Source organism: Pomacea canaliculata, linkage group LG3, assembly GCF_003073045.1.
Source record: "Pomacea canaliculata isolate SZHN2017 linkage group LG3, ASM307304v1, whole genome shotgun sequence".
Classification (NCBI taxonomy): Eukaryota; Metazoa; Mollusca; class Gastropoda; order Architaenioglossa; family Ampullariidae; genus Pomacea; species Pomacea canaliculata.
The window spans coordinates 28,848,279-28,875,601 of record NC_037592.1 but is presented as its reverse complement, the minus strand read 5'-3'; the positions used below and the strand labels follow the sequence as shown (position 1 = coordinate 28,875,601).

The window sequence follows — 27,323 nt, the reverse complement described above, 5'->3', positions numbered from 1 at the left end:
CCCGTTCTTCGACTGTCCGAGTTCAAATCGTCGAACAAATCAGTCATTGAGAGATGTTCACATGAAAGTGAACAGCTTTATAAAGAAAAATCGTTTGTCATGAACAGAAATGTTTGCCGAAAGTGATAAGGATGAAGGAGAAATAGTCATCTAGAACACTGATGTTGCATGGAATTCTGATGTCTGTTGAGAAACCTGAAGATTTTTTTGGTCATAAAATCAAGGAGGAGCGCTGCTTCATGTCTGGCAAGCTTTTTCTATGTCGTCATCGCTCAGCCACATCATACAGTAGGCTGCAGAAAAAGGATCCTGTCACTGGCTAGACATTCCAGCAACCATTGCTCCTTAACCTCTCCACACCCATCCAGCTTTTCAACCTTTGTACGCGAAATGCCGTGAGGTAACAGGAGATTCCCTCCAAGCGATCACCCGCTAATTGCATACAGTGAGAGAAAATACAACGCTGCTCCCAGCATTTGGCAGTCACCGACGGTCGGTGGAATTGGAGGACGAGCCCAGAATAAGAAGAGTCAGTGTGTCTGTGTGTGCGTGCGCTTATGTTTGTGTAAGATCAAGCAGCGTCTGAGAGGAAAATGTATTACGTCTGGAGCAGTCGGAGCAACAAGTGAATGCCTTGGAGATTTAAATGAATGCCAGCAAAGAGCTAAGGTTTTGGTGCCATCATGTTGCCCGACTGACAACCACAAAGAACACGTACGAGGAAGCAAGGAGCAAGGGGAAAGAAGCGACCCGACGAAAGGGGGAGCAAGAGACACATGAAGAGCTCAAGAGGTGGGTATGGAGAATAGAAAGAGAAGTGAGGGAGGAAGAGAAGACGCCGAATGATCGATAAACGCCTGAATGAGAATCTCTCACTCTCTCACTCTCGTCTCATTTTAAGCAGCCGCTCGATGACTGCCCATAACCACCACCTCCACTACCCCAACCCATACCTCACCCGACTGTCCCCACCTTGCTACATCGATCCCCTCCGCAGCGCGTGCTGCACGAGGTCTGCCAAAAACAGTCCTACTCCGCTCTGTCGCTCCACCTCCTCCATCTACTCCCCGCTACAACAGTGCTCAGCCCCACCGACTGTAAGTGGTTGGCCGCACCAGTCGTCACGCTTCTTCCTGTGGCCAAGCCTCGACATCCTCTGCACGTGGACTGGACAGACACCGTCATGGTCGAACATTGGTCGGAACGAAGTCGATAGTCTTGTCACGCCGGTTGTGGACGTCGTTGTCGTCATTTAGAGCGACTGCGACCTTCTCTCACCACCCACCCACCTACCCTGCGCTTACCCCACCCCATGTCCTGCAAGACCGCGATCCTGTCTGGACTACAAGATAGTCAACATGTGTCAACGTTAACCTTCTGGTCGATGTGCCTGTCCCGCCCGGGAGGGAAACAAACTGTCTTCTGATTGCATGAACAGTTTGTGCTGGGTTAGGATGTGCTTGGTGATTTTTTTTAACGATTTGTAGTTTGATTTTAGATTAAGTTTGTTCTTCGCTTTGTTTGTGAGGTCATTGGTTTTTCTTGGTCTGTTGTAGGTAGTCGTCATGCAAAGCTGTTGACTTATGTTGCAAAAGACTGTTGACTTTTTGGCGGTCTCGGCTTCGGTTAGAGGCCAGAGAAAGTAGCCATAGCAAAAGTTTACCTTCACGTGACAAGGTGGGAGGGAAAAAAAGGTATGCGGCGTCTTGGTGCTTGGATCACGATCGAAAGATTGCAGAGTGGTGTAAGGTATTAAGGGCACGACAACTTACACACAGAGTGGACACTGTAGATTGAATTCTTCACATATTTCTGTCATCTACCAGCAACGGAGATACGTCTGCATTTCGTTCACGTGATACCTGAGCTTTGACACGTGATATAGGTTTAAAAAAATTAACAGATTGGTGCACCAGAGTTATTATTTAGTCCTTTCGAGACTTGTCGTGACATATACGCTCTTGCCAAGAACAAACCTGTTAGAGCAGATTCACTCTTCCGTAGCCATCGATTTTGTTCTTGAAGTTTTGCTCGCCAGTGAGCAAGAGAGTTTCCGTTCAGGGACCTCAGGGGCCGAGAAGGTGGGAAGTCAAACCACATGTCCCACAAGCTGCAGTGGCCCCCGAAGTCGGCCGACTGCAGCCAGCAGGACAACGTGACGCGGTTCAAGACGTGCGAGGAGGTGCATGCCGCGCTCACGCCCGCGACGGCTGTCATCACCACCGCCGCCGCCGCAGTTGCAGCAGCAGCAGCTGTGCCTTTTGACCCGGACACCACAGCGACGTCATCGACGACGACCGTCAAGACGGGCAAGTTCCAGTCCAAGCCGGGGTACAGCAGAATGTGGGAGGACCCTGTCGGGGATAGGAACGCCGTTCCACTCTACAACCGCCTGAACTTCTCCACGGTTCCTCGCAAGACAGCCAACAAGAAGACATGGTGAGCCCCTTCAGGTTTTGAGGCCGCAGCTTTGCTGTTGTGTTGTTATTGATGCGTGTTTGTTGTTGGCAAAGTGTAACTGTAAATCTGTCGGCGTCGGGGTTTTTTAAAAGTTAATAAATGTGTGGTCAGGGTCAATGTTTAATTAAGTTCTTGTCAGTTATCTGTATTTTTACCCCAGCATTTATCTTTTCGTGATATCTGAATTTCTTCCATTTTGTTTGTTTGTTTTGTCTTTACAAAATCTGTCCCTATGAACCTTCCTCGTATTTTGCCTTGCTAAAACATCTGTATGTGTCGGAGATTTAATTTGTTTTCGCAGCTATTGTTTCAGACCTTGCTAGTCAGTTTGTGTAGCACACTTAACAGTTGCTAGGAAGGTATGGGGAAGGCCCGTTAGTCACGTGGCCTGCGTTGCCTCACTACTTGATGCGACATACATCGGGCGTCCGTTTGTTGGGATGGCGTCATCTTCGTGCTTCTGTCATAATCCTAAACTGAAATAACCGCTTGAAACTTGGAATAAGATGATGGAGCAGAAATCGTAAACGCATTCGATTGGCCTTGCTCGTTTGTTCGTCCATCTTCCTTCCATTGCGGCGCCCGAATGTCGTAACTCGATAAACTACATCATGGAGGCGCTCAGTAGCGACTTGCTTTACATCGTTTTAACGTGCAACACGTGTGTCAACAATCAGTCGCCATGGGAGGGAAAAAACCCGATAAGGACAGGAATTACAGAGAGAAAGGCGGGGGGAGTGGGATGTTTGTGACCGTGTAGCTTGTTTCTTCTACAGCTTGATGAAAGCTTTGAGGTCAGGACACGCTATATCGTTACTTGTTCTCATTTTTCTAATTATTATTATTTTGCGGCCGCGCGTGCGCAGGATTGCGGCTCGGTAGGAATGCCCTGGCGATAAGCTATCAACTGCAAAATGTTTACTTCTGCTACAGCTTCAGCCTCAGTTCTGCACAATTTAGGAGGCTGTGTGAGACAATAGAAAATGTATTTATGCTTGAAAGTGATGCAGAAATTTATATAGGATAAAAAAATTATGGTTTTCGTCAACGTGGAGAAGAAGTGAACGATTTGTCAGTTTTAGCGACAGCTAGAGAGCATTTTTAAAAATTCTTTCTTATTGTTTGTTACTTAAAAAAAATTTTTTTTTGAAGCGGTAAACGATGTCGGATCTGAGTTAAGTGGTGTGCCACCAAATAGCTCAGGACCCGGAGGTTGGTGGTGGTCGCGCCTGGTGGTTCAGTGTATACTTGGAACTTGAACCGTGTGGTCTGGGAATTTGTTTTAAGGAGAGATAATTGTACTTGTACTTAGTTTATTTGAGAGTTGGTTGGAGAGATTGTAGTTGGATACAAGGTGGTGGAGAGAAAGAGAAAGAAGATGTCAGCAGATATTTGAAAATATTTTCTTCAAGGTATTAATTTGCTTTTTCTTTAGTTAAAGTACAGTTAATTTGGGAATGTTAAACTTACTACAGTGGAACCTCGGTTAACAAACATAATTCGTTCTGAAAAGTTGTTCGTTATCCGAAATATTCGCTATCCGAGGCGTTCGCTAACCGAGGTTCCACTGTATTTTTTTTTATATATAGTTGTATGAAGACACGGTCTGATTGGAGAAAGAAGCTCGCCGACTCTCACTCATCTTATCCTTTTTTGTTTTTCTGTGTTTTTCTGTCTCTCCCACTCTCTCTATCTCACACACACTTTCTCTATCTGTCAAACACACACATACGAGCATCATTAGCGACAAAGCAAGCATAGAGAACCCTCATCGATATACAATGCATTCATATTTGATTCCTACTGTTGCGGAAGGCGAGGAAGAGTTTGTCAATTCTCAGCTTTCTGCGGCTACTGCATTTATTCACACGTCCTGCCATGATGACATCATATCACAAACCGTCTTCATTTAACGGAGACAGCGTGCTGCGCGCTCTCCACCTTCTTGATGTTGAGTATAAACGTCAGCGAAGTCGCTAATTTTTTTTCTGATGTAAAAGGAGATAAATAGAAGGCAGAAGAAGAAAACCGGCGTTGACGCATGAGCCTCTCTCAAGCGGTGGAGAGCAGCCTGGAGGCTGCCACAGCATCGATCATTTCTCGCGAAGGTCGTGTGCAAAAGACTTTCCCTCCTCCCTTCCTCTTCCTTTTTGAGGGGTAAGGGGGCTAGTGTGTGTGTGTTGAGGGTTGGGGGAGAATGTCTGCAGCTTTTGCCCAGTCAGTTCATCTTGTTGTGGGAGACAAATGCGGGACTTGAACTTCAGTGAGAAACCTCTCGAGGATTCCGTCAACGAACGAAGGGCGCGGTAGATGGTGGATGGATGGTAAGGGCAGCGGGTTTGGGCCGGGGATGCTTGATAGAGCTCGTCGGCCGACTTTAATCCTTTCTGTGTGTTGTCGTTGCCATCGTGCCAAGAAATTCAGATTGTTTGAGCAACAACCCAGTGCGTATCTTTCGACATGCTGCGAATACACCATTCTCTCTCTCTCTAAGCTTCAACAATTTAATGTTGATCAGTTTAATTGCCAGATTTGTCATCATCATCATCATCTTTCGAATTTTCTGGCACATTTAATCATTGTAAAGTCGTTTTCATCAGAAACCTTCCCTAGATAGTTTACATGATCCGACTTTAAGCACCACCACCACCGCCGCCAGAGAGAAGTGTCGCTGGCTGGTGGTGTATTTTGGCAGTAGAACAGACGGTAACTTTATCTGCCGTCTATCGGGATCATCGCACTGTTTGGTGGAGGAGAGGTGAGGGGGGAAAGAACGTTTTTCGGCAAGTGAACATGCCAGCGCTGTGCATGCCAAGGATTTTCGCAAACCTGTGTCACATTACACAAAGTTTGCAATGAGAATGTATGTGTGAGATAGGGCGCCAGGCTGCAAGAAGGTCGCATACCGACCTGGTGTTAAAGGCGGCGAGTAGTCGTGTAAACGTTGATTTTGTAGATGCATAAGAAGATTATTGGTATGGTGGCCAAACTCACTGCTGCCATATTCTGTTCCCACGCTTCTGCCTCCACCATCCCCATCCCCACAGTGCAATTATTAACAGGTGTGTGTGTGTTGGGGAAGGAGGTAGAGAAGGTTCGTCATCGTTTGGTGCTTGCCTCTCTTTTCTCCTTGATATATGACTGTTGCAATCTTTTTATTTTGCTTAAGAAATCGGCGCGGTGCTTACTTTAACAATTGTCTGCTGTCTTCAGTCCAAGCATCAGTCGCTTGGTCATGTTTGATCCCTACGGGGCACAGCAGGGCACGGCGTTACCTGAGCAACACCTTGACCCGGCTATTTGCCGCGATTTGCGGGACTGAACGACTTGAAACCGCGCCGCATCCTCATCACCTGCTTTGTATTGTGCCAGGTATTTAGCTCCCGAGTAGATGGAGAGAACTGGAGTTAGAAACAACGGAAGCCGATGCCTGTGCAGGTTAGCCAAGCCCTGGGCGCCGTTATGTCCCTAACAGTACTTCTCGAAACGTTTCCAATGGAGAGTAGGACGCAGTTGTAGAGTTTAAATAAGGAACTTCGTGAGAAAAGGAAGGCTGTCCATGGTCTTCCAAGATGCTTCGGTGAGTCAGTATTTGGTTGTTGATGTATTTCTTTAAAGTTCGTTACTCACAGTTATGAGCTGAAATTCTCAAACTCCAAAATACGGCCAAACGACGGCTATATCCAGAAAACATAGTGCTAGGAGCTGTAGCTCACACCCATCCCTGGGGGACGAACTCCTCCGCACAGCTAGCTTCACGGCAACCCTCGTCAAGATGAGTCAACCGCATAGTCGTCGCACGAAGTTCTTGAATATTTGGTGATTTAGCCTCTGTTGTTTACTTAATCAAAATTGTCTTGGAACGATTGCTTCGTGTTGCTTTGCTGTTTATTTACACAACATATTTCAACGTGAGAGAAAGAACAATGGTAACAAATGTCCACAGTGGACGCGCAGTGTCGAAATGTGATGCTGAAAAATCAATGATGCTATGTATAATTAAATAATGTTTCCCGTGCTTGATGGCTCAGCTAGGCGCGGAAATGTTGCTGTCGTCGATAAACTTACACCTAATCCGGTAATAATCCGGGGAATTCGGGAATAAATTTTGCCGCAATCGTGGTGATGAATACATAAGCCTGATGTTCCGTAGGCATAGTCTGCACGTTGGTGGCTCTTGGTAGAACGGAACTCGGTTGCCAGCATTAGCTTCACCCAAAGTATTACGAGGGGATCACTGGGGAGGTGGGGGCGGTGGGTAGGTTCCACTCATGAAGATTGTCCACGTTCTGCGGATCGTCCAGATTTGGTCAAACCTGGTTGGCGGGAGGGAAAGGTGTGCGTTCTTCGTCGCAGGTGTAAAAGTCTTGACTGCAGGTCTGTTGTGGCGAGGTCAGCATGGAAGGATTCTTCTTGTAGTCTTATAATCAGCAGACTGCAGTCAAGCACATCCTCTCAATCAGTCAGCTCATTGTGAGCGGTCTCCTTTCTCCAGCGAGACGGAGGGAATAGGGGAAGATGGGTTGCTGCCACTTGGGTCTAGAAGCTCCATTCAGCTCAACATAGTTGTCGATTGATCTGATTGACATCCGAAGGTGCCGCGACATTTTGGAGTCTACTTAACAGAGAAAAGTAGTCTGAGCACTGACACGAAGGATAGAAGCCAGATAACAAGTGGACTTTAGGAGACGACGGAAACGTCAGGTGTTTGCGTCTAGTACTTGGACATTAGGAGAAGACCCAGTACAGTATGGCTTATGGACATGGTTATGGTATACAATCACTCGCGAGTTTTTACTTCATCGAAAAGGTTCAGCAACATGGCTGTCTCATTTAACCCGACCCACAGTTGCATTTAAGTCGCATTGTAAACAATTCACAATCAGCCAGGAACCATCAAATTATTAAGTTTAGACACTTTAATCCTTTAAAATATTCAGTTAAAACTGCTCTACAGAAGTACCGGTAAGGTGGCGAACAAAACAGTTTTAGGCGTAGGTGGATTTGCAATCCTTCAGCATATGCTACTTTATAAAACCGAGGCTTACATGAATAATTTACCACACGTCGTGTTAGGAGAACTAGTGAACGATTGTTTACCAGTCAAATTTAATACCAGCATAAACATATAAAGTTTCAAGCTTGGCTAATGAGGCGAGCACAATCAGTACGGTGGGATACGAACACCGCGGAATGTTAACAGATCACCAAGCAACGGGAATGGCCTCCTCGACTACTACGATAAGACGACTCCGCGACTCGCTAGACGAGGAGTTGGAGGAGGCCGTAGGTGGAATTGGTGTTTTACATCAAGCCAGCAGCTAGAGCTGTTTAAAGGGTAAAGCAGACGACCCTATAAGCTCAGAGAAAGAACAGTGTGCCCGAGACGAGATCTGAACCCCTGGACTGTATTGATGACAGGCGATAACCGTTTCGCCACCGGTCCGCCCTCTCTAGACAGCAGTTCTTTTGGCGAATCCATTGAGAACAAATGAAAAAAAAAAAAAAAAAAGAAAGTTGAACGAGATTGTTGACAGATGATCCTTCAAAGCATCTCTAATAACAATTTACCATTTTTTCATAGTTAACTCGAGTCGCGCTTTCGTCAGCACTCAATGCGATGTCTTCAGCAATTCCTGGAATATAGGGTTGCTAAAATACGAGCCACTAAAAGTATTCGTTGTCTTATTTGATCATAGGCCCTCTTGATTACTTGTAAATACCCTAAACTTGTCTTTCAAGTATTTTCTCATAACCGAGGTCGTTGCAGTTTTATCCAGTTAAGAACAACCGTGTATTTTAAAACTTGATAGAGACAGTCTTTATGAACGCTGCTAACACGCAAGTGCAACGCATCGAAATGACGTGGGTGTGGCTTTAACATTTTTTGTTCTAAATTTACTTTTTTTAGAACAGGTTTAAGGTTTGGAAACGTGTACAACCGGCTCTAAACAGTTTTGGACTTGCCTTTCCCATTTCAGTGACCTGAGCCACAGAAAGTCCGTTATCAACAGTGTACCATTACAGGGTATGAAAGGTCCCTCCCCCAACACTTGATCAAAAACCCTCCCTCGAATTCCTTTGCTCCTAACAGAGGATTGGTGGTGTTTTCATCAAAGTCAGCAGCTAAGGCTATAAATCATGACAGCCCCTTGTAAGCAAGTGCCATCTCCTGAGAGAAATGGTGTGTGCCAGAGGCGAGATCTGAACCACTCCCATCCGATTCCATTTGTCCTGGTAACGAGCGCATGGCCACCCCTGCGGCACCAGAAGGCGAGCGAGGTATCTGAGCTAAATAGTGCAGGGTAGATGTTGCCTCACAACTACTTCGGGGTAGCAGAAGGTAGTAGCAGCGAGAGTTCGGTCGCTTGTCGTCGACGGCATCTTTTCTGTGGGGAGCCCAGGTATCCTTGGCGGAATCTGTAGAGCGTGCCACACCGTGTATTCCGTGCATCCAAGGCCAGCAACAGGCTTGACTTCTGGAACAACTACGGCAGCAGAACGGAACCCAGCCCCCCCCTTCTCTTTATCCTCCCCTACCCTACTCTCCTGTCTGCGGAAGGGGCAGGGATGGTGCCAGACTCTGTGGCGTGGCCTGGCACGAGAAGAAACAGAGGCATCGTGGCCAGATGTTTGAATGAAAGGCGTCTTTGGGTTTTTCAGCCGACACCGTGTCTTCCGTACTCTCCCCCTCCCCATACCATCACCCCTCTCTCCAACCCACACGCACGTCTCATTCGTCATTTTGTGCAACAGCTGTGGAACGTGTTTTCTTCGGCTATTGTCATGGAACCTGGCGTAGACAAAAACCGACCATTGTGTGTGTGTGCGCGCGCGCACGCGAATGACAGAGAGTGCGCGAGAAAGAAAGAATGAATCAGAGAGAGGATGGGACTGTCTAGAAAGACAAGTTAAAGAGGCTGCAAGACATGAAATGTTCATTTACGTAGCCCTCGTCTTAATGATGGGTTGGAAAGGATGCAATTTAAGCACGTCTAAGCATGTGAAAGTTCGTCTGTCGGCCAACAAGGATACGAAAAAAAAGATAACTATCTTTCCACTTAATATAATTTTAAAATATTTCCGGTACCTTTCGTGAAACTTTCATAACCCCCCTCCCCCGCAAAAAAAAAAGGATTCGTAGCTAAAATAAAGCCTTCATCTTTGCGTTTGTCTGCTTGTTGCTTGCGCCCTCTCTCTCTCTCCAGAAAAGTAAGGATGGAGGGAACGAGAGAGGGGTAAGGTTGATCGGCTGTACGGTCGGCAGCTTGCTAGACTTGCCCATTGACAAGGCACGAGGCCACGCCTCCGGCATTTTGATTGGCTTGCGGCTGTCCTTAGTCGGTCATGGTTGACAGCCCAGCCTGGTATTTGTGTATCTTAGTCTGAAGCCCCTCCACTTACCGCCGCTGTTGACGCGGCGCGAGAGAGAGAGAGGGAGGGGAAAGGTTACACGGGAGGGTACACTCTGTGTCGTGGAGCGAGCAAAGCAGCGCGACACCTCTTGGAGTCGGAGCCAGCGCGGTGGCGGTGCCAGGGTGCAGTGAGGAAAACGCGGGTGTGCAACCGTACCCGACGGTTCTCGACCCCCGCCAAGCTGGAGTAGAGGGAGATCACTCACGGGTCGTCTGCTGACAGCCGAGGTTACTGGACTTGTTGAGCCGGGGTCGTGCCATCGGAAACGGGAGGCTGCTCGGCTTCTTTTGATCAGCCAACGCGCTGGAGTCGCACGCCATCCTCCGGCCCTTGGCTGAGGACTAAACTGGATTTTCTAACGGAATAGCCGGCGGTTTATTTCAGTTTATCGAGACCTTGCATCCCCTCCAACCCCTACTTAAAAAAAAAAAGTCAGGGCGGAATGTGGAGGACTAATTATTGGAGTGGCGAAGAGTTCATTACAGAGGTGCTGCTATGAATCGAGACATAAACATCAAAAGGTAAAGACTTTTTTCCTTCTTGGGTTGATTAGGGAAGAGGGATAAGGGAATGGCTACAGGAAATGAATGCAAATAGTTGTAGGATTGAGTTAATAGCTAATGAACTCTGTCTCTTTTTTTGTGTTTATGTGTGAGAGAGAGAGAAAAAAAAATTGAGCATTGTCCATCGAAGTTGTGTTGTTCCTGGCTAGGAACGTGTTTGCCATTCACACGAGATCACGCCACAATGAACCGTTCTACAAGATTGTGCCAAACTCGTGCCTAATCGCGACCACGCATATACAACAAACTTGATAAGTTGTCGACCTTGACACCTACCCCCTGGTGCTCGTTCCATGACCTAGTCAGTATTGTAACTCGCTGCAAAGAAGCCCCGGAGGAAAGAAAGGACACGGCAAACCTCAGACCTCGCCATCACCTCCTCTCAGTTCCCAAGCATCAGAGCTGCTACCGCATGGCCGGGTAACAGACTGCTCAGTCAGGTGGAGTCAGCTGACTTCCTGCTGCCGGGAAGAATTGTTTATGGAAAGTTTGTCAGCCGAACGATTACCGTTATTGCCAGGCTATGGGTGGGGCGCACAATGACTTATTTTAAAATATCATGCCGCCTACGTTCAATTGAATTTTTATTTTTTGCAGTTGTCTCGTCATTGAGCTGGTGCGCGTAGGTGTGGACTTGTCGGAAGAGTGTAGGCTGTAGGGTTAGCTAGTGCGCCACGACATCGTCGTCGTGTTTGTTGTCCTCTGTGTTTGTACGCGTACACGCGCCGCATCCGGCTGCCCAATGATGTATAATAGCTGTGTTTGTCGACTGTGGCATAGTAAACCTGTAGTACACGTGTTTAGCCGACGTCTATGGGTTCATTCTATATAGGGCGCGAAAGAGAGCGACCACAAAAAGAAAACGGAAGTTATCTCTTTATCGGAGGTGTCCGAACAAAAGACGGCGCTGTGCTCGCCCGAAGTCCGACTGGCCGTGAATCCAGCGTGTTTTTGTTTCAAAGGTGTGCCTGGATCACACCCATCGCTTTCCTACCGAGCTTTCAACATCTCGTCAGTGCTGCGCGTGTGTTCGCCGTAATATGCATGTGACCTTTGCAATTTTCTGGTTGGGTGAGGTGTGGGCGTAGGGGTCAGATTTGTGTATGTTTATAGGGAGGGGAGGGAGTTCCTTGACGCTCGTCATCCAGGTGCACCTTGCAGTGCAGTCAGCAAGGCCAGGCTGCCGCAAACGGCACTACATGTATCTTACAGAGGATGGAGAAGGGGGTGACCCTCGACTTAACAGACTGTGCGGTCCAGTACGTTCTGCAAGATGCCGCCAACAGTGCTCATGCTCCGATGATGTAGATGCGGAGCGTTCCTTGACGCTACTCTCTGTGTCGTTAGTTAGACGCTTGTGTCCACCTGGAGATCCTCTCCCGACCACCACAACCTATTTTCATCGTCGGACAAGACACGGGAAACGTGCGGGCAAGGCCCGTGACTTCGACACTGAGGTGATAGAGGGCTGCGCCCGCCCTAGCCTCCATCAAAGTAGGAGGACTAATGGTATGCAGCTAGCAAGGGGGATGGAATGTCATCAACATCATAGTGGAGGTGAAAACATCCGGGCAACGATAGGTTGGCAAGGACAGCGCCTTGCGACTGCAGGCTACATGTGTACGCGTCCTCCCACCCTGTCCGTGCCAGTTGACCCAGCGCAATGAGATGATACCGAGTCTTTGATCTTGGTCATCAGCACGCAATTCTTGTTCTTCTCCTCTTTTTCCCCCCTACGGATTTTTGCTTGTATGTAGGATTCCACCCCACACCCCACCCCACACACAAACACCCACCTACTCCTCTCTATGTCCTCATACATTATTTGCATTCCAGCATGCCAGTCGTCTAAAATACACACTGTCCGAGGATTGTCAAGGCGAAACCTCATGTAACATAAAAAATGTAGCTCTGTGTAGGAATCGAATCAGCATTGTTGTCCGTCACTTTTGTGTCGAGTCTATCCTTCTTTTGTACAGCCGCGGCGCGTGCACATTGGACTACGCGCACGTGCACGTGCACGCAAACATGACAGGTGGGGTATGTTCTAGACAACTTGCAGGAACTCGCGAGATTGATGATGCACTCCACCCTTCAGATGTCGGGCGTTATAAGACTGCTTTGACCCGGACTAGTGGAGAGGGGAAGGGGAGATTGGGAGGGAGGGTTGAAGGTAGATGCGGCTGTGTTTTCTGTGACGACTACGACCACAACGACGACGAGAGACTCTCCATGCCCGCTGTCGTGATGTCTGGTTACTATCGAGCGAGGAGAGAGTCTCTACGTACACTAAAGTGAGACAATGGAGGTCAGACGAGACGCCCGCCTTTGTTGTAAAGCTGACTGCATGTATTATAGTCAGGTAAGGTAATAAAACACACATGTGGACACGTGAAAAACAGAGAAGATCTGCTTGGTCTTGATATGCACTTTTGTGTCAGTGTAAAGATCTACATTTGGGGACTTGCACTCGGGGTGCTGTCAACAGCATTTTCCAGGGCCGATGATACTGGCTTAAGTGGTTATTTTTCATGTGTTACCCGGGGTTTATTAGAAAAGGAAACGGAACTATATATATATATAAGGTGGTTTTAGTACGTGATTCACCGAGTCAAAGGGTTGATAAGAGCCCATTCTCTGCAGATGACAGAGTTTTCTCGTGAAATAGTCTCGATCCCACAACATCCTGTTTAGCCGCGTGCTTGAATCAGTGTGTTTGCTGCTTTGTCAACATGGCAGCAAACGCTTTTGGTTGTAACAGACGATGTCTAGTAATCTGCTGGGGATCGATCTCAGCGGCAGGATGCCAAGTAATTTCACTGCACTGTTAGTACAGGCCGAAGCACTGATCGCTGCTGCAGGGACGCGCACGCCATGAGAGAAGCGCCCGCCGGTAACGCAGAACGGAGCAGTGGTCATCGCGCTCGCGTCGTTGTGTAACGCGACCCATCCACCCCGGGCTGGCGCTTTGGGTGGGCTGTGATCGCGTTAGCGTGCAGGCCCCGAGAACGGAGTTCATCAGCGCGGATTTGCAGCAAAGGGTAAAGCCAGGCATTTACTTAATGCTTCTCTGGCAGTATAGAAGATTTGCTCGTCTGGCGGCTACAGCTGTAGCGGGGCACGCACGTGGACACGCGCTCTGACCGCATTCAGCAGACAATGACGGACGAGCCTCCCACAAATAAATTTCCAAGCTTGCAGGGCGAGAGAATGGGATGGATGGGCTGTGTCATCATTAGGACTTGGGGTCTGCATGCTGGCAAGCAATCGGACTAGAACTGTGGTGGGTGGTTGCGCTGTCGAGGCTGGGTGGGTGGATGGGATGAAAGACGCTTGCCTCAGTTCAGTGCAAACTAATTACATCAACAACATACAGTGGTCATTCGAAGAGCCGAGGACTTCATTTCCTTTTGCAGCAACCACTGTTCAAATCCTGGCTGTCGATTTTCATGCATGATTGATGTAGTACGCATTCCCCTTTCCCGGCAGGCAGTTCGTACACGCATCTCCCCTATACCCGTGCAAGTGCAAGTGCTGTTCTCGGCGCCGCGACAGTGGATGGCTGGGTAGGTTGAGGGAGTGCTCGGTGTGTGTGGTCGCCTACAGGCTTGAGGCAGCAGCGTGTGACTTCATCCTCGGAGGACACGGTGCTTACGGTGGCGATGATGACCCGACTCTAATCCAGGGTATTAGTGAACAGTATTTAATTTAACCCCTGCCACGCGTCACAAATGTTAATTCCGTGCGTCCGTGATCCAGCACTTAACCCGCAGCACCGACTTCCTCCCCCCCTTCAGCCTTCCCTCACCTTCTCTTCCTTGCAGACCACAGCCTGGGCCTTGTCAGGACTTATCGGCGGAAACCACTCACTGCCTGGCATGCGTACAATTTATTAGGATTTTTAAACAGGGAGTGGGGGCAAGAGAGTAACAGCTTTGTAAGTGTTTTCGAGCGCTTTATTGTCGCCCTACTACACAATACATCTGGTCACCGTGCCTTATCGTCCCGAGCAGGAAATTGTTTGTGTCGTGGCAGTCGCCTCGAGAACGCTTTTTGGCTGCAGAGGTTTAAACAACATCGGTATTCACCCTCGAGCCCTTGCAGAAGAGAGGTGGTGGACCGAGGACGGTTACTTTCTGCGAAGCGTTTCACCGCAGGCACCAGCATCATGCCTCCGGCCAAACAACCTTGCAAGAAGCTTGTCTTTCTGGCATCTAGAGGAGAAGTTTGAATAGCGACACTTCGCCTTTGTCTTCAGTCGCTAACGTCGTGTGGAAGGTAACTGTAGTTTGACAAAGTTCAAAGTTGAGCTGTGTAGAACGACGCAGATTGAGTGTTGTTTGCTGTTGTTGTTGTCCCGCTTTGCGTTTCTTTTTCCGGGAGAAGCTTACCTAAAATATGTTAGGACCCTGGTCTCTTAGACCTGGAATTCAAGGGCATACATGTTAAGAACTGTTTTGTTCAGATGAGCAAGTGTACCTAGGGGCTAGGGGTTTAAGTCTATTTTTTCCCCTGTTCTCGCTCTTTTATGTATGTGTGTAGACAAGAGAGATATCTTGTGTAGACAAGAGAGATATCTTTCTGTTCCCATCATCGAGGTTGTATTGATAATCTAGTTGTAATGTAAAACACACATAATTAAAGAAAAGATTGTGTGTGTTCTTTTATCTGCTCTTTGCTTATCACGTGATAAACAGACGCGAACGGATGGCTCTGAAGCTCTCTGCTCTTCGACATTGCGAATAATAATCGCGCACCATATGTAGTAACGGGGGGAGGAGGAGGAGGACCCCGTCCTCATTAAAAAAGATGGCCTCGAGATGAATTGATGGCTTCGTGAAGACCTCACTCCACGACCGCCGCACGGTCAGAAGTCTACATTTACTTATACCCGTAGAAACCTACACACTTCATCTTCTTTTTCTTGTTTCTATTCATCCCCAGTGGAGCTTAGGGCCGCAACTGCACGCCATCGTATCCAGTTGTGGGAGTCCCGCTCCAGTTGTTAAAGACTTCATGGAATCCCGTCAGATGAAACAAAAGCCAGTGGACAATATGTTGCTGCGGGATTTTATTTAATTCATAACGGTCGGTTCTCTTCCCTCACACCTACTTCGTCTGTGGCACAGCGCCTGTCATTAGACGCCCAGCTGTGTGTCTGGTAGTGGAGGGGAAATCTCGCCTGTTTAACCGAGTTCTGTGGATGTGGCTGCTGCGCTGCCAGAGACGGCCAATGACGTCATGAGATGTAACCGTCAAGTCCCCGTACGGCCGCCAGAGACTGTTGGGGGGGGGGGGCGGGGGAAGGGGGAGGAAGAGGGCTGAAAGGTTAAGGGACTGAGAGCGGTCTGGGATAGAAGGGCGTTGCCTGAGGAGGTGGGGGTAGCAGATGACTGGGGATGTGGGGGTGATGACACAGCTGCAGTAATGACGCTAGATGCACGTGTTCAGGGGGATGCTAGGTGAGTCACACGTCACGGCGGTAGAGAGTTTAGGGGTAAAGGGTGGAACAGTTGTGCTTTAAAGGCAGGAAGGAGGAGAGCAAGAAATATCAGGACTTCCAAAATTTCTCCCGGTATTGACTGTATTCCAAGACTTCTGCTTCCCCTCCCTTTTCTCTCCCCCCTTTCTTTTGATAACAAAGGGACGTGATTTTAACAAGAAAGGGGCGGGGATCAAACCGCAGGCTGGAAATGACAAGCGAAAAAAAATTTTAATTATTATTTTTACATTTTCGAAATGGCAGAGCTTGTAACCCGAACACCGCTGTGTGCACCAAAAAAAAAAAAAAAAAAGCGAACGTGAGATGAGGATTTTACTGAGCCTGCAGCCTATAGAAAGCCGTTCGACTGAAGGAAGCAGCAGGCTACAGCACTGCAGTCTAGGGACACCCTGTGAGCTTCAGACTCGGGTTGGGACACCCACTGTCTTTTTACTGATCACAATGGCTCATCACGGGTGATGGGAGAAAAATGAGATACACGAAAACAAAAGTTAAATGTTTTAGATGATAATGGTGATGACTACAATGTTACTTCAATAAGAAAACTTAGTAATAATGAAGCGGTTGCTTAAAAATAAAATAAAGCCCGTGGCACTTTACAGATCCAAGTACAAAGACAACATACAAATCATGTGTTTGAGAGTTCTAAAGACTGCGACTGTTTTTCAATTTTGTATTCCTCCAGATTTTCCTGTTTACCGCTCTCTAACCTTCCGCACACACACACACAATACTCTTCCTGTCGCTGTCAGAGAAAGAGAGAGGCGAGGAATCATACAACACTAGCGTGCACGCAATTGCATACATCACAATCTTAGTCTATACAGTCACCTGCACATACACTGAAGATGAATGGGCACAGAAACACACGTCACATGCATCATGCACTTACAGACCCAGGACCATTCCAGGGTGAGGCGGCGCCTTTAATGGCCCACCGCAACTACAGGACAGAGCGGCGGAGCTGGCATCCTTTGTCTAAAGCTCTAAGCCTTAGTGTTCTCGTTGTCTCCTCGGCGCGCACTGACCTTTTGTCAGTGACCTGTTCCGCGCAACTACGCTCACATGGCACTGTGCCCTGTGAGCAGGGCGCTCACTGTTTAGGGTCACAGCCTCAGAAACCCGTTTTATGCCATACACGGATGTGCGGACGAGCGACCCCGGAATTAGTGATTGTGTTTTGTGGTGGCTGGAGCGTGGACCTACGTTGTCGGTGACAAACGTCTACAGCCCTGAGTCTTGCTGCGAGTCTTGGGCAAAAGACAGACAATCCGGTGCAGCACTCGGTAAGTCCAACCTTATTATACACGGACCTAGATTTGCGATGGTTCGACTTTCACGGTTGGTGCGAAAAAAGTAAGCATTTAGTAGAAAACCGTATGTCGGGTAGTAGGGCCCTTAACGCAGTAACTTCCAGTTAACCGATTACTGCAGCATTACTGCTCCCTTGCCTCGTAAATCTTGTCCGTCAAGGGACTTCGTAACGGGTTACATTAGCGTCACATTTCCTCGTGCCCACATAACGTGTCCGACAACAGTGATTTCTGTATGACAAGAGTCGTAAAATTTGCTCATAGTCGCATATGTGTCCGGCTAGGAGGGCCCTTTACGCAGTTAACCGATCACTGCAAGTCGTCTCCCGATCTTGTTAACTCCAACGTGAATATGGGCAAGAAGCTTGCTTGGGCGAAAAGTGGCTGTTCGTACTGAGGTGAAGGACCTCCTATACCTTTTTGTTGTTTTATTATTGTTGTTTAAGACCTGGTGGGATGACTGATAAAGCTCAAGATACTATTTTCTAAAGTCAGAGTGAAGCCCTTCGTTTCCATTCTCCTAATACCAGCCTACAGGCACTACCGTGCACTGAAGAGGTCCGAATCGTGACGTCACGTTTGTACACAACTCTACCTACCAATTGACTGAAGCCTTCGCAAAGTAAAAGTGTTCATGTTTCACGGGGTAGGTTTTTAGTCACATAGCGCTGACCACATGAACACGCCTTGACAGGTCAGTTAGCTGAAGAAAGAGCGAGCACTCCAAAAGCGACGTGTATGTGTAGGTAAACAGGAAACACGTAGCTCCCTCTTCTTGTTTTTTACTCTTACACTTCAAATACAGAGATGTAACGATATACAATCACGCCCATTGAGGAATGCTGAGAGGATAAACTGGAAGGAGGATTTCAGCTTCTTTACGCTAAATATTTAGATTATAGATGCAGGTAGTTAGGAGGCGGAGATGTTTTTAGTAGAATCATTAAAGTAGCGCTGGAGGTCTTTTGTTATGTGCTGCTATCTTGTCCTCAGTAACAACTCGGTGTCCGCTCTCTGTCCTCAGTAACAAAGGCAAGTGGCTCTCGGTATATCGGGTAGAAGGAGCGACTGTCTGTGCTGGGTAGAGAGGTGCCCTGCTAAATTCATTGCTGATTTTTTTCTGTTCTTCTTATTTTATCGCGGAGGTGCGTTCTCCCGTTGCGACAGGTCGAGCAGTCCCCAGATATTTTAGTCGCTGATATCTTGGGGGCCAATCCCCGTCCTTCGCGGAGTCTCTTTCATTACATTTTTGTTTTAATTCTTATGTGTGTTATTGACCTTTTTTTTTTTTTTTAACCCTTGCACGATAATATTTGTGGGTTTGTATCTTTAGAACGGAAAGAGGATTTTGGAAAACTGCATCTTGTGTTTGATTTTCGATAATTCGCGATAATTCTGGTTGTCTCCATTTCCTCCCTCTCCTTCCTCTGCACTCCTTTTCCCTTTGACATTTTTCATCGCAGGGTGTGGTGGTGGCGATGTGTGCCTCACCTTATCCGCGCGTGCTTATCAATAGAATAAAAAAATCATAGATGAAGTTCGGTGCGCAGAAAGGTGTGACAAATCACGGAGTTGCAGCTGAAAAGAAAAGGATTTTAAAGGAAAGGCCACGCTTAAAAGCTTAAAAGTTCGTGCGTGCTAGAGGAAATAAAACGCGCATTTTTAACAGCCTTCTGCGCAGGGTGATTAAAGGATGTGAGTGTTTCGTTCCTCACGTGGAATGGCCCATAAAGAAGAAAAAAAAAGTAGAGAAAGAACTGGAATGCCCATGCCATCGATACACGTGGAAACAGAACGGTTACTATGAAAAGGTCTGCGCCTGCTCTACATTCCTCGATTGTGTGAAGTCGTCTGCGGACACGCCTTTGAAACATTCACTTGTACAGTGCATCATCATTATTATTTTGGTGGGGGTAGAAGACGAGGCGAGATGGGGGCTCAGGCACGCGCGGATGGATTTTATTTCCGTCAGCCCTTTGATGCAGGGGTCAGGTTCCGCGGCGTAAAGGGACGTAATGTGCTTTTGGCGGAACGACAGGCGAAACAAAATGGCGATTTTCATGCTTGACTTGCCTGCCCTTTACTTGCCCTGCAGAGTGAACTTCGCGAACTTAGTGAGCACAGACTTCTATGTAAGTCTGTGTTAGCGAGTGTCATCTCGCGGAGAGCTCGGCATGCGGAGGCAGAAAATATTCATCTGTCACTTGGAAATAAAAATGGCGAAGGGCGTTCAGCATGCAGATCCAGGAGGTTCATTGATTTGTTTTAAAAGGCGGTTGAGGGGTGGGGTGGGGGGTTGTTCTCATTCATGAAATACTCGACATCACTCGTATCGAAAGAAGAAATAAGTCAGAGGTTCTGTCATAGCACCAGCTGCTTTCTGGATTAGTTACCCTAGGAGACCTGCCACTGTTTTAAAATCAGGGGTGGGAACATTTTCCAGGCTGTGCTAAAACACACACAACAAAACAATCGTTTGAGCCAGTTCATATATCTTTTTATGTTTCATTTCGGGTTGAATGCAATATTGAGGCAATAAACTCCGGTAGCTTAATAAAATCGAGACATTTTATTGTACTTTGCCGATGTGTGCTACATATGCATGGTTGTGACCCCGAGCATACCGTCAATAATGCTGTACTTTTTTTTTTCTTTCCTCGATGTAAGATAATATAACAGCCGAAAATAGTCTGTCGTTTGAAGCCTTCAGGCTGATTTACAGGTTACCGAAGCCCACATCTGACTGCAGACTGCACTCTGCCTTGGCACCCTTCTCTCTTTCAAGTGCAGGCGGGTGTGTATTCGGAAGTGATGAGCACGTGGTCACTTAGAACGTGCTGTGCCGCGAGCATTATTCATGATTTTTTTAAAATAAAGAACAAATCGTTAAAAAACTTTAAAACGAATACCCGTGAGCGCTTAACAGCTAGTTGTTCCCACAGCGTGCAACAGTAGTTGAAGGCATTGTCGGAAGTGGGAGACATTGATTTGTGTGATCGTTTAATCACGAGGAGTGGGCTTTTTTTTAATGGAGGAGCATGTTACAACCAACTGAAATTTGGCACTTCTGCACGAGTGGGGCGTAGGGGGATCATTAAACGGCGAGGGAACTAGTTCTGCCATCTTCTGGTGGCTCCCCCACCCCACCTCACACACGCACACACCCTCCTTCGTTGCTTCCCTCATGCACACTTTTTTCTTACTTGCAACGAAACAGGAGCGCGTGCTGGGGAAGGAAGAAGGGAGGTTAGGGCCTTGTCTGCGGGCAGTAGGCACTTTGTGCGCTAGGTGCTAGGGAGGGGGATTGCTACACCGCGAGTGACCTCGCTCACGAGGTTGTGATCGGTTTCCGGTGTGCTGCTGACCTCCATCGACCCGCATCCGCGCCCCGCCGTCCCGCGTACACGACAGGAACTTCTACTCATTTGATGGAGGAGACAGCGGCCGATCACTTCAGCAAATTGCTAGCGTGCGCGCGTGTGTGAATGGCGTGATAACACGCAGTCAGGGACACGGTCGCGTGCGTCCAGCCAGGAGGAGAATTAAGTGGGGACGTTGTCACCAGTCTTACTGCGCTTGTGCTTGTTATCCGATTATTTGTCAGGTTTTTTTTTTTTGAAAGATAGATAAGCACAAAATTGTATAATAATTTCAGAGAAATTAAATTATATTTGACATAAAAAAACTCGTATAATTTTTACTTTTTTTGTACACTCGCGGTATAGTTTTATTTGTTCATTTTTTGTGAAAAACTTTTTTTTTTCTACAATTCTAACCTTTCGCGAAAGTTTTTTTTTTTTTTTTTTTTTTTTGCTGTGTTGGCGGCGCATGTAGTTGCAGTCACCCGTACACCTCCCCGATTCCCCTTAAGGTAGAAGCTTTGAGGATCAACATGCAGAAGATCGGGGACACTGTAGCAGCATCAAGGAGTGAGGTACACAGGACGAGGAACGTTTTAGTCGCCGTCTGTCACGTGGGCATGACGGATTTGCCGCGACTTTTCGCGGCCCACAGACTGCGTGAAAAAAGAAAGTATAGATTGTCTTTGTCACTGCTATTCACCTCCAGATTGTTGATAATGTCGCTTAGCAGCTTGGTTGATTGATGACGAAAACAGGCTCCGCGGTCTCCCGGCGAGAAAATGATTTCATAGCTTCGTGGTTTGATATTGCAGGCGCTTTTCGCTACCCTACACGTCGTTAAATCCTTTGAGGATACTGCCAGTGTTGTTGAACAAGTTGACACGGGGACCACTTTATGGCATGGTCCTGCAGCTACTCCAGCGTTGCTGTGTCGGCTTGTGTGTACGACTGCGAGCAAGTTCCTGGCTGCTGGAGACAGAAGACCACTTAGGTATCCCAGCGAGCATAAATAAATACTTATGCTAAGATTCCTGATTTATGCACACGACAGCATGCGACTTGAGATAAAATACTACTAATCGTACCTCGCAGCCGATAAAGCTGTTGTTGTCGAGTCCTCAGGAAGGTGCATTTGTTCTGGTTGTTGTGCTGCAGCTTGCAGTTCCCAAGGTTCCTGTGTGGATGAAGTGTCTATGATGTCTAGGTGTTGGGGTGAGCTCACACTTTAAGCTCCGTTCTATGAGCGCTTCAGGGATTGTGTAAACTGTGCACAAATAATAGTGTGTGGTGTCTTACACGATGGAGTGGATAGTGAATGTTTCTTCGGAATCGAGCTCTGTAAAAAGAGCAGACGACAACGTAGGGGTGAGGGTATCACGACTTGCACATAGAATTTAGACCTTGATTACGAAACTACAATCACGTGTTCAAACGGACGTGAAAATTTTATTTCGATCTAATTAGTTTAACGATTTCATTAAACTTAATATTTATAAAATAATTTTAAAATGTGTGCTTTGTCATTTGAACCAACAGACAGAAGACCGTTGACAGGAGTCAATAAAGATTCATATTGCTACGGGCAAAGATCAAAATTCTTCTGAAAACTGTAATTGTGGGCGAGAAAGGTACAGACTAGTCTGGTATGGCGTTACTTGAAACTCCAGGTCTGTGATCCGTGCTGCCTTTAAAGTGGTTTGTTGTTGATCAGCTGGTGATGGGGAAACCCAGCTGGAGCACCGCTCGTGAAGAAGGGAAGGAAGCAGAGAATGACAAGGACAGCACTCTGTCTGAGAAGTTGGGCCGATGCCGAGGACCGATGGGGAAATAATGGCACAAACGGAAACAGATGTACAGATAAGATACAATTGCAACACATAATTTAAGTGTTCATGTTGAGAGGTATTGTCAGGTTTCGCAATTCAGCGAAACGGTTGTGCCAAAGCAGTTGGGCTTTGTGACTGCGTAATAAAAGCTACAGATAGAGAGATAATCGCTCATAATACGAATGCGAATGGTGTTGTTCCGGTGGGACTGGAGTTTTCAGACAATGAAGCATGACCCTTCTTCAGTCGAATTGTCGATGCATTTTGCTTTGTGATTGGAAAGCTCCCTCTTTCTGTCTTTATAGTCTGTCTCGTCTTCGTCCCACAGCCCGTCCTGCTTCTCAATTGAGAGATTCAAAGACTTTGGAGGGGGGGGGAGGGAAGAAGAACCGTCGTATTGATCGATGAACTATCGACCACCAGCACCATCAGCAGCAGCCCACAGCGTTGGCTGCAGATCACTGCTGATGTGTTCTCATTTCCCGGTAATTCAACAGGACGGCGCTGCGGCGTACGGCGCGTAGCCAAATAGAATTACTGTAGCGGGCTTGGCTTTATGGAGTCTGGGGAGTGAGGCCGGGGGCCGGCACAGAAAATTGAATTCTACAATTTTCTCAGCCTGCTTCTCCAGGGAACTTTTTTGTTTGCTTGCAAAATAGCGCCACTGGAGCTGCTTCCTCCCTCACTGTCGCTTGACATTTCGCGTACCTTTGGCCCTTATACTTATGCAGGAGAGAGGTGTGTGAGTGTGTGTGTGTGCTGAAGAGTAGAAAATGCAGGTTAGCGGTGGATAGGTGTGTGTGTGCGTGCGCGAGTTGATGGGGAGGAATGGCGTGCGGAGACAGAGAAACAAGTCCGCCGATTATTTTGCGGATGTTGCGTCTAGGTCAAGCGTACGGGTGGGTGAGAGGGGTGGGCTTTGTGGCGACAGACTCTTGGTGGGAGTGGGTCTGGGGAGTTTTCACAACTTGCTGCACGAGATGCTGTAAATGAGTGGGCGAGGGTGCTTGTTTGGTTTGAGTTCGTCGCGTGATCTTGCCGGGACAATAAGCAAAATGGGCAAATGGAAAGATTGTATAAGGGAGGAAGGGAATGTTTGTGGGTAGAGGTAATGGGGCGATGGGCGGAGGAAGGATACCATGCCTTGCAGACAACAAACAAACTTAGTTTCGTTTGAGCTGCAGCCTTTTTCGCATCCATCGGCGGGCTTATAGGAAATTATGCTTCGTGGATGGTGAGTACGTCTGCAAATAGTATTCTTTATGGTGAGGCGCAGATGTCTGGTTAAAGTTTGGTACAAGATGCAATTTCCCCAAATTTGGGTGAATAGCTCCTGTACTTTCGTTCTCAAGACACGCGCCTACAGCACGTCACGTTTGAACACTTGCACGCCTGATTAACACGTGATCCCAGTTCCTCCATTGGCTGAAGGTTTCAGAAACATCAGTGGCACAACAACCTGACGTCTGCGCTGTTGACTTCTTTCTAAGCATGCTTATGTTCGCAGGCGTGTGTCTCGAGAACGGAAGACAAGTATCCTTCCAGATCCTTCCAGACTTGGTTAGATAGCTTTATCCAGTCACTAGACTGTTGCTGCCCTGCCCTTCCGTGGTCTTCACGGTGGACAAGAGCCGTATGGACTCGACTGCATGTATCATAACCAGCATTACCGTTTGAATACCGTTTGTATGTGTATCGTCGGACATTGCAATACAAGAAACAAATCTTCGTCTGATTATTCTTCGGCCCTCTAACATACGTTCGTGCCTTGTTCAGAATGTAGATCCTCGGATCGGAGCTTATTAATACTTAAGGCACACCGAGTCATCAAAAGACTTTTAGTAACGTTTAGTTGTTTTAGTAACATCTGCTACTTTAAAGTCAGGGTTAAGTTTTCGGTTATTTTTATTTCCAGTATAAGGGTGCTTTGAGGTCACTGTGATGTTCCTTGGCGAGAGACTAAACGTTGACTGTGCTCATACGTAATGCCACATGATTGATTTGATCAAGGCCATAATAAACGACGCCTAACGAAGTACATGCTCTCGAAGTGTACATCTTTTTTTTAAATCTCTCCTCGCACCTTCTCGCCTCGTCTGATGACGTCCTTCCTTCCATCACCCTCTGTCCTCTTTCCTTTCTCCCACCAACCTCCCCCTCAGGTAAAGCACCCGAACGCCCGCACCTGACGTTTTTGTTTTTTTTTTCTTGCTTTGATGACAGGTACCTGGTGCACAACACCTATGCCAGCCTCCAGAGCGCCGGCGGCCCGCTGCAGCACCCTCACCCCGCCGCCTGTGGCCCCCACCCCCTGGCAGCGTCGCGCATGGCGGACGAGGCTCCCGGCGACGAGTTCCGAGCCCACAACCACGCGGAGCGCCTGATGCGCAAGATGGAGACGTGCGCCTCGCAGCGCCAGCTGTGCGACGTGGTGCTGGTGGCTGGCACCCGCCGCCTGCCCGCCCACCGCCTGGTGCTGTCCGCCGCCTCCGACTACTTCGCCGCCATGTTCATGCACAACGTGCGCGAGGCCAGCATGCAGGAGGTCGAGATCAAGGACGTTGACCCCGAGGCGCTGGCTGCCCTCGTGCAGTACACGTATACAGGTGGGGACTCTTGTGTAGCTCGTTCACACAGGCAAAGTCATTGACCTGGGTGTAGGCATGTGCAGGATAAGTACACGGGTGTGGGTATATGGGTGTGTCGCATATATGTGGGTGTAAATCAGACGGTTAACCTCACCTTGGGCATGAGTGATGCTTGGTGAACTATTGTCACTGCAGAAATGTTTAAGAAGTGACCCCAATACAAATGAATGCATTAACAAGATGATGCAGCTTATTTATCGATAACAGATCTTTTGTAATTCTTAAAAAGTAGTGACTGACCAATCGTTAATTACGGTAAAAGAACCAACGAGCAAGAGTCAGTTTTAACCCGCATGGCTTTTGAGTTCGGAACGTGAAGATCGGGGCGTGACCTGTCAAATCAGGTTTTGTCCGACGTCTGTGTGCACCGTCACGGTCAAGATTACTGGCTCATGAAAACCAGGGATATAAATATCATTCACAGAATAAATGTTAGGGAGCAGCCAGGTTTCCCCCAAACGTTGACAGTAAACCGCTGGAACAATTGGCGACATAAACAGCGACTGGCGGAGACGGGTAATCCGGGTAGTTACAGTTATCGCTGGTCCTTACCGCCTTCTTCCCTCATCCCCTCCCCCGTGACGTTCTTCTTAGTTTCGGTAAAGACAAAACGTGTTTGAACACGAAGCAGTGACTGTTCCGACACTTCCTGTCAGACGATTCAGTACAACTTTTTTTAAACCATCATTTGAGTTTTTGCCGATGGAACCGGACGATGATCAAACAAGCGCATTACCATGCATAAAGAGATGAGGGTTGATTGTCCATAGTGTAGTTGCTGGCTAGGTGGACGGGAGCTGCTGTCATGGCTAGTGCGTGATGCGTTTCTCAAGTGACTATAATCGTCCACACTTGCCTGTCCAAGCAGTGACTCAGCTTTCACACCGTAAAAGTGTTTTTCTCACGCGGAGCTGAGAATTGTTGCGTACAGAGCACAGGCTACTTAAGCAATTTGCACATTCAGGCTGCTTCGCATCGACTAAGCAGTCAAAGCCATAAATGTTAGCTAGGGCGGAGGAAATGGCGGGCAGGGAAATCGCATTAAACCCACCATCAGCTCCCCTCTCTCCACCCCAACCCCCGAACCTCGACCGGTACACCATCGCCCTCATCGAACCAACAGGACGGAGTCTAAAGCCTGGTGTTCTCTCGGAGCTCGTCTCGACGAGAATGCAGACAAAAGAATATTCGTTTCGTTGTCGTTGACCATCTGAGGAAGCTGGACGTACGCGAGAGTTCACGTTCTTTAGTGAACCGACGGCCGTATTCGTACGAATGATTAAGTGACAGGGATACAGGTTAAAAAAAAAAATAGTGGCGTCCCATAGCCTATTGACCATAAGGGCAGTACACGAAAGCGGTTCATCGTGTCTAGGGGAAGCACTGTTTGCGGGAAGAGGTGCTGAACTTTTTTCTTTCGCAGGTTTTATCTCCCATGATATGGTCACCTATTGTGGTTCTGATGACCAGCTGTTGAATGGGCAGAAAGGGTTGGAGATTTTACACCAAGCAGGCCTCAGACAGAGAATTTATGCTTCATAGTCCAGTGCTGTGGAAGCACCATTGAGCTTGCCCAAGTTGGAAGACTTACCCCTCACATGCATCGGAAGAGGAAAAATCGTGGCAAAGGTTAAAAAAGAATTCGCACAAAAAGGAGTTTCTCTCCAATAAAAGATTTTCTTTTCCTTAAGGTTGTTTAACGGATAAATAGACTGGGAAATTTAGAAATTTGGGGACACGTCTGTGTGTATGGTTGGGGTGGATGGCGAATCGTGTGTATTCACGTGCTTTGAAACACTCCACGAAACTATGTTGTCGAACGCGAGACAATTTGACAATTAAAAAATAGCAACAAATGGCCGTCTTGTATAAAATAACAATGTCAAAGATAAATCTCGTGCTCAACGACATGCGCCCGGTTAAAAAGGCCCTTTAGATAGGACAAAATTGACTAGGGATTTAGAAAAATATATGAACGATCCCCCATATCACCGTTGCAGTAAAAGATGGGCACACGATCGGCTTGCAAAGCGCCGCCGGCATTGGGTTATGGATGACAGCGGAAATAACGGCAATAAAACAGTGCTGAAAGTGCATAATCCTAAATATTGCTGTCCGGGGGGAATAGTGACAGTTAAGCCTTTTCCCCTTCTGTACCTCACCCTCTTCCCCATCACACACACACTACCATCTCCATTTTATACAAATGTGAGGAGTGGGCAAGCAAAGGTG

General features: G+C 47.6%; 1 protein-coding gene across 1 annotated transcript in view; it reads left to right on the top strand.

Annotated features, from left to right (window-relative positions):
• Positions 1 to 1,467: 1,467 nt before the first annotated feature.
• Positions 1,468 to 27,323, top strand: part of LOC112560230 (kelch-like protein 5) — a 38,387-nt gene continuing 12,531 nt past the window's right edge. The window contains 2 exon segments of the mRNA XM_025231917.1: positions 1,468 to 2,439; positions 24,667 to 25,049. Coding sequence (XP_025087702.1) covers positions 2,099 to 2,439; positions 24,667 to 25,049 — 724 coding nt within the window. The 5' untranslated portion in view covers positions 1,468 to 2,098.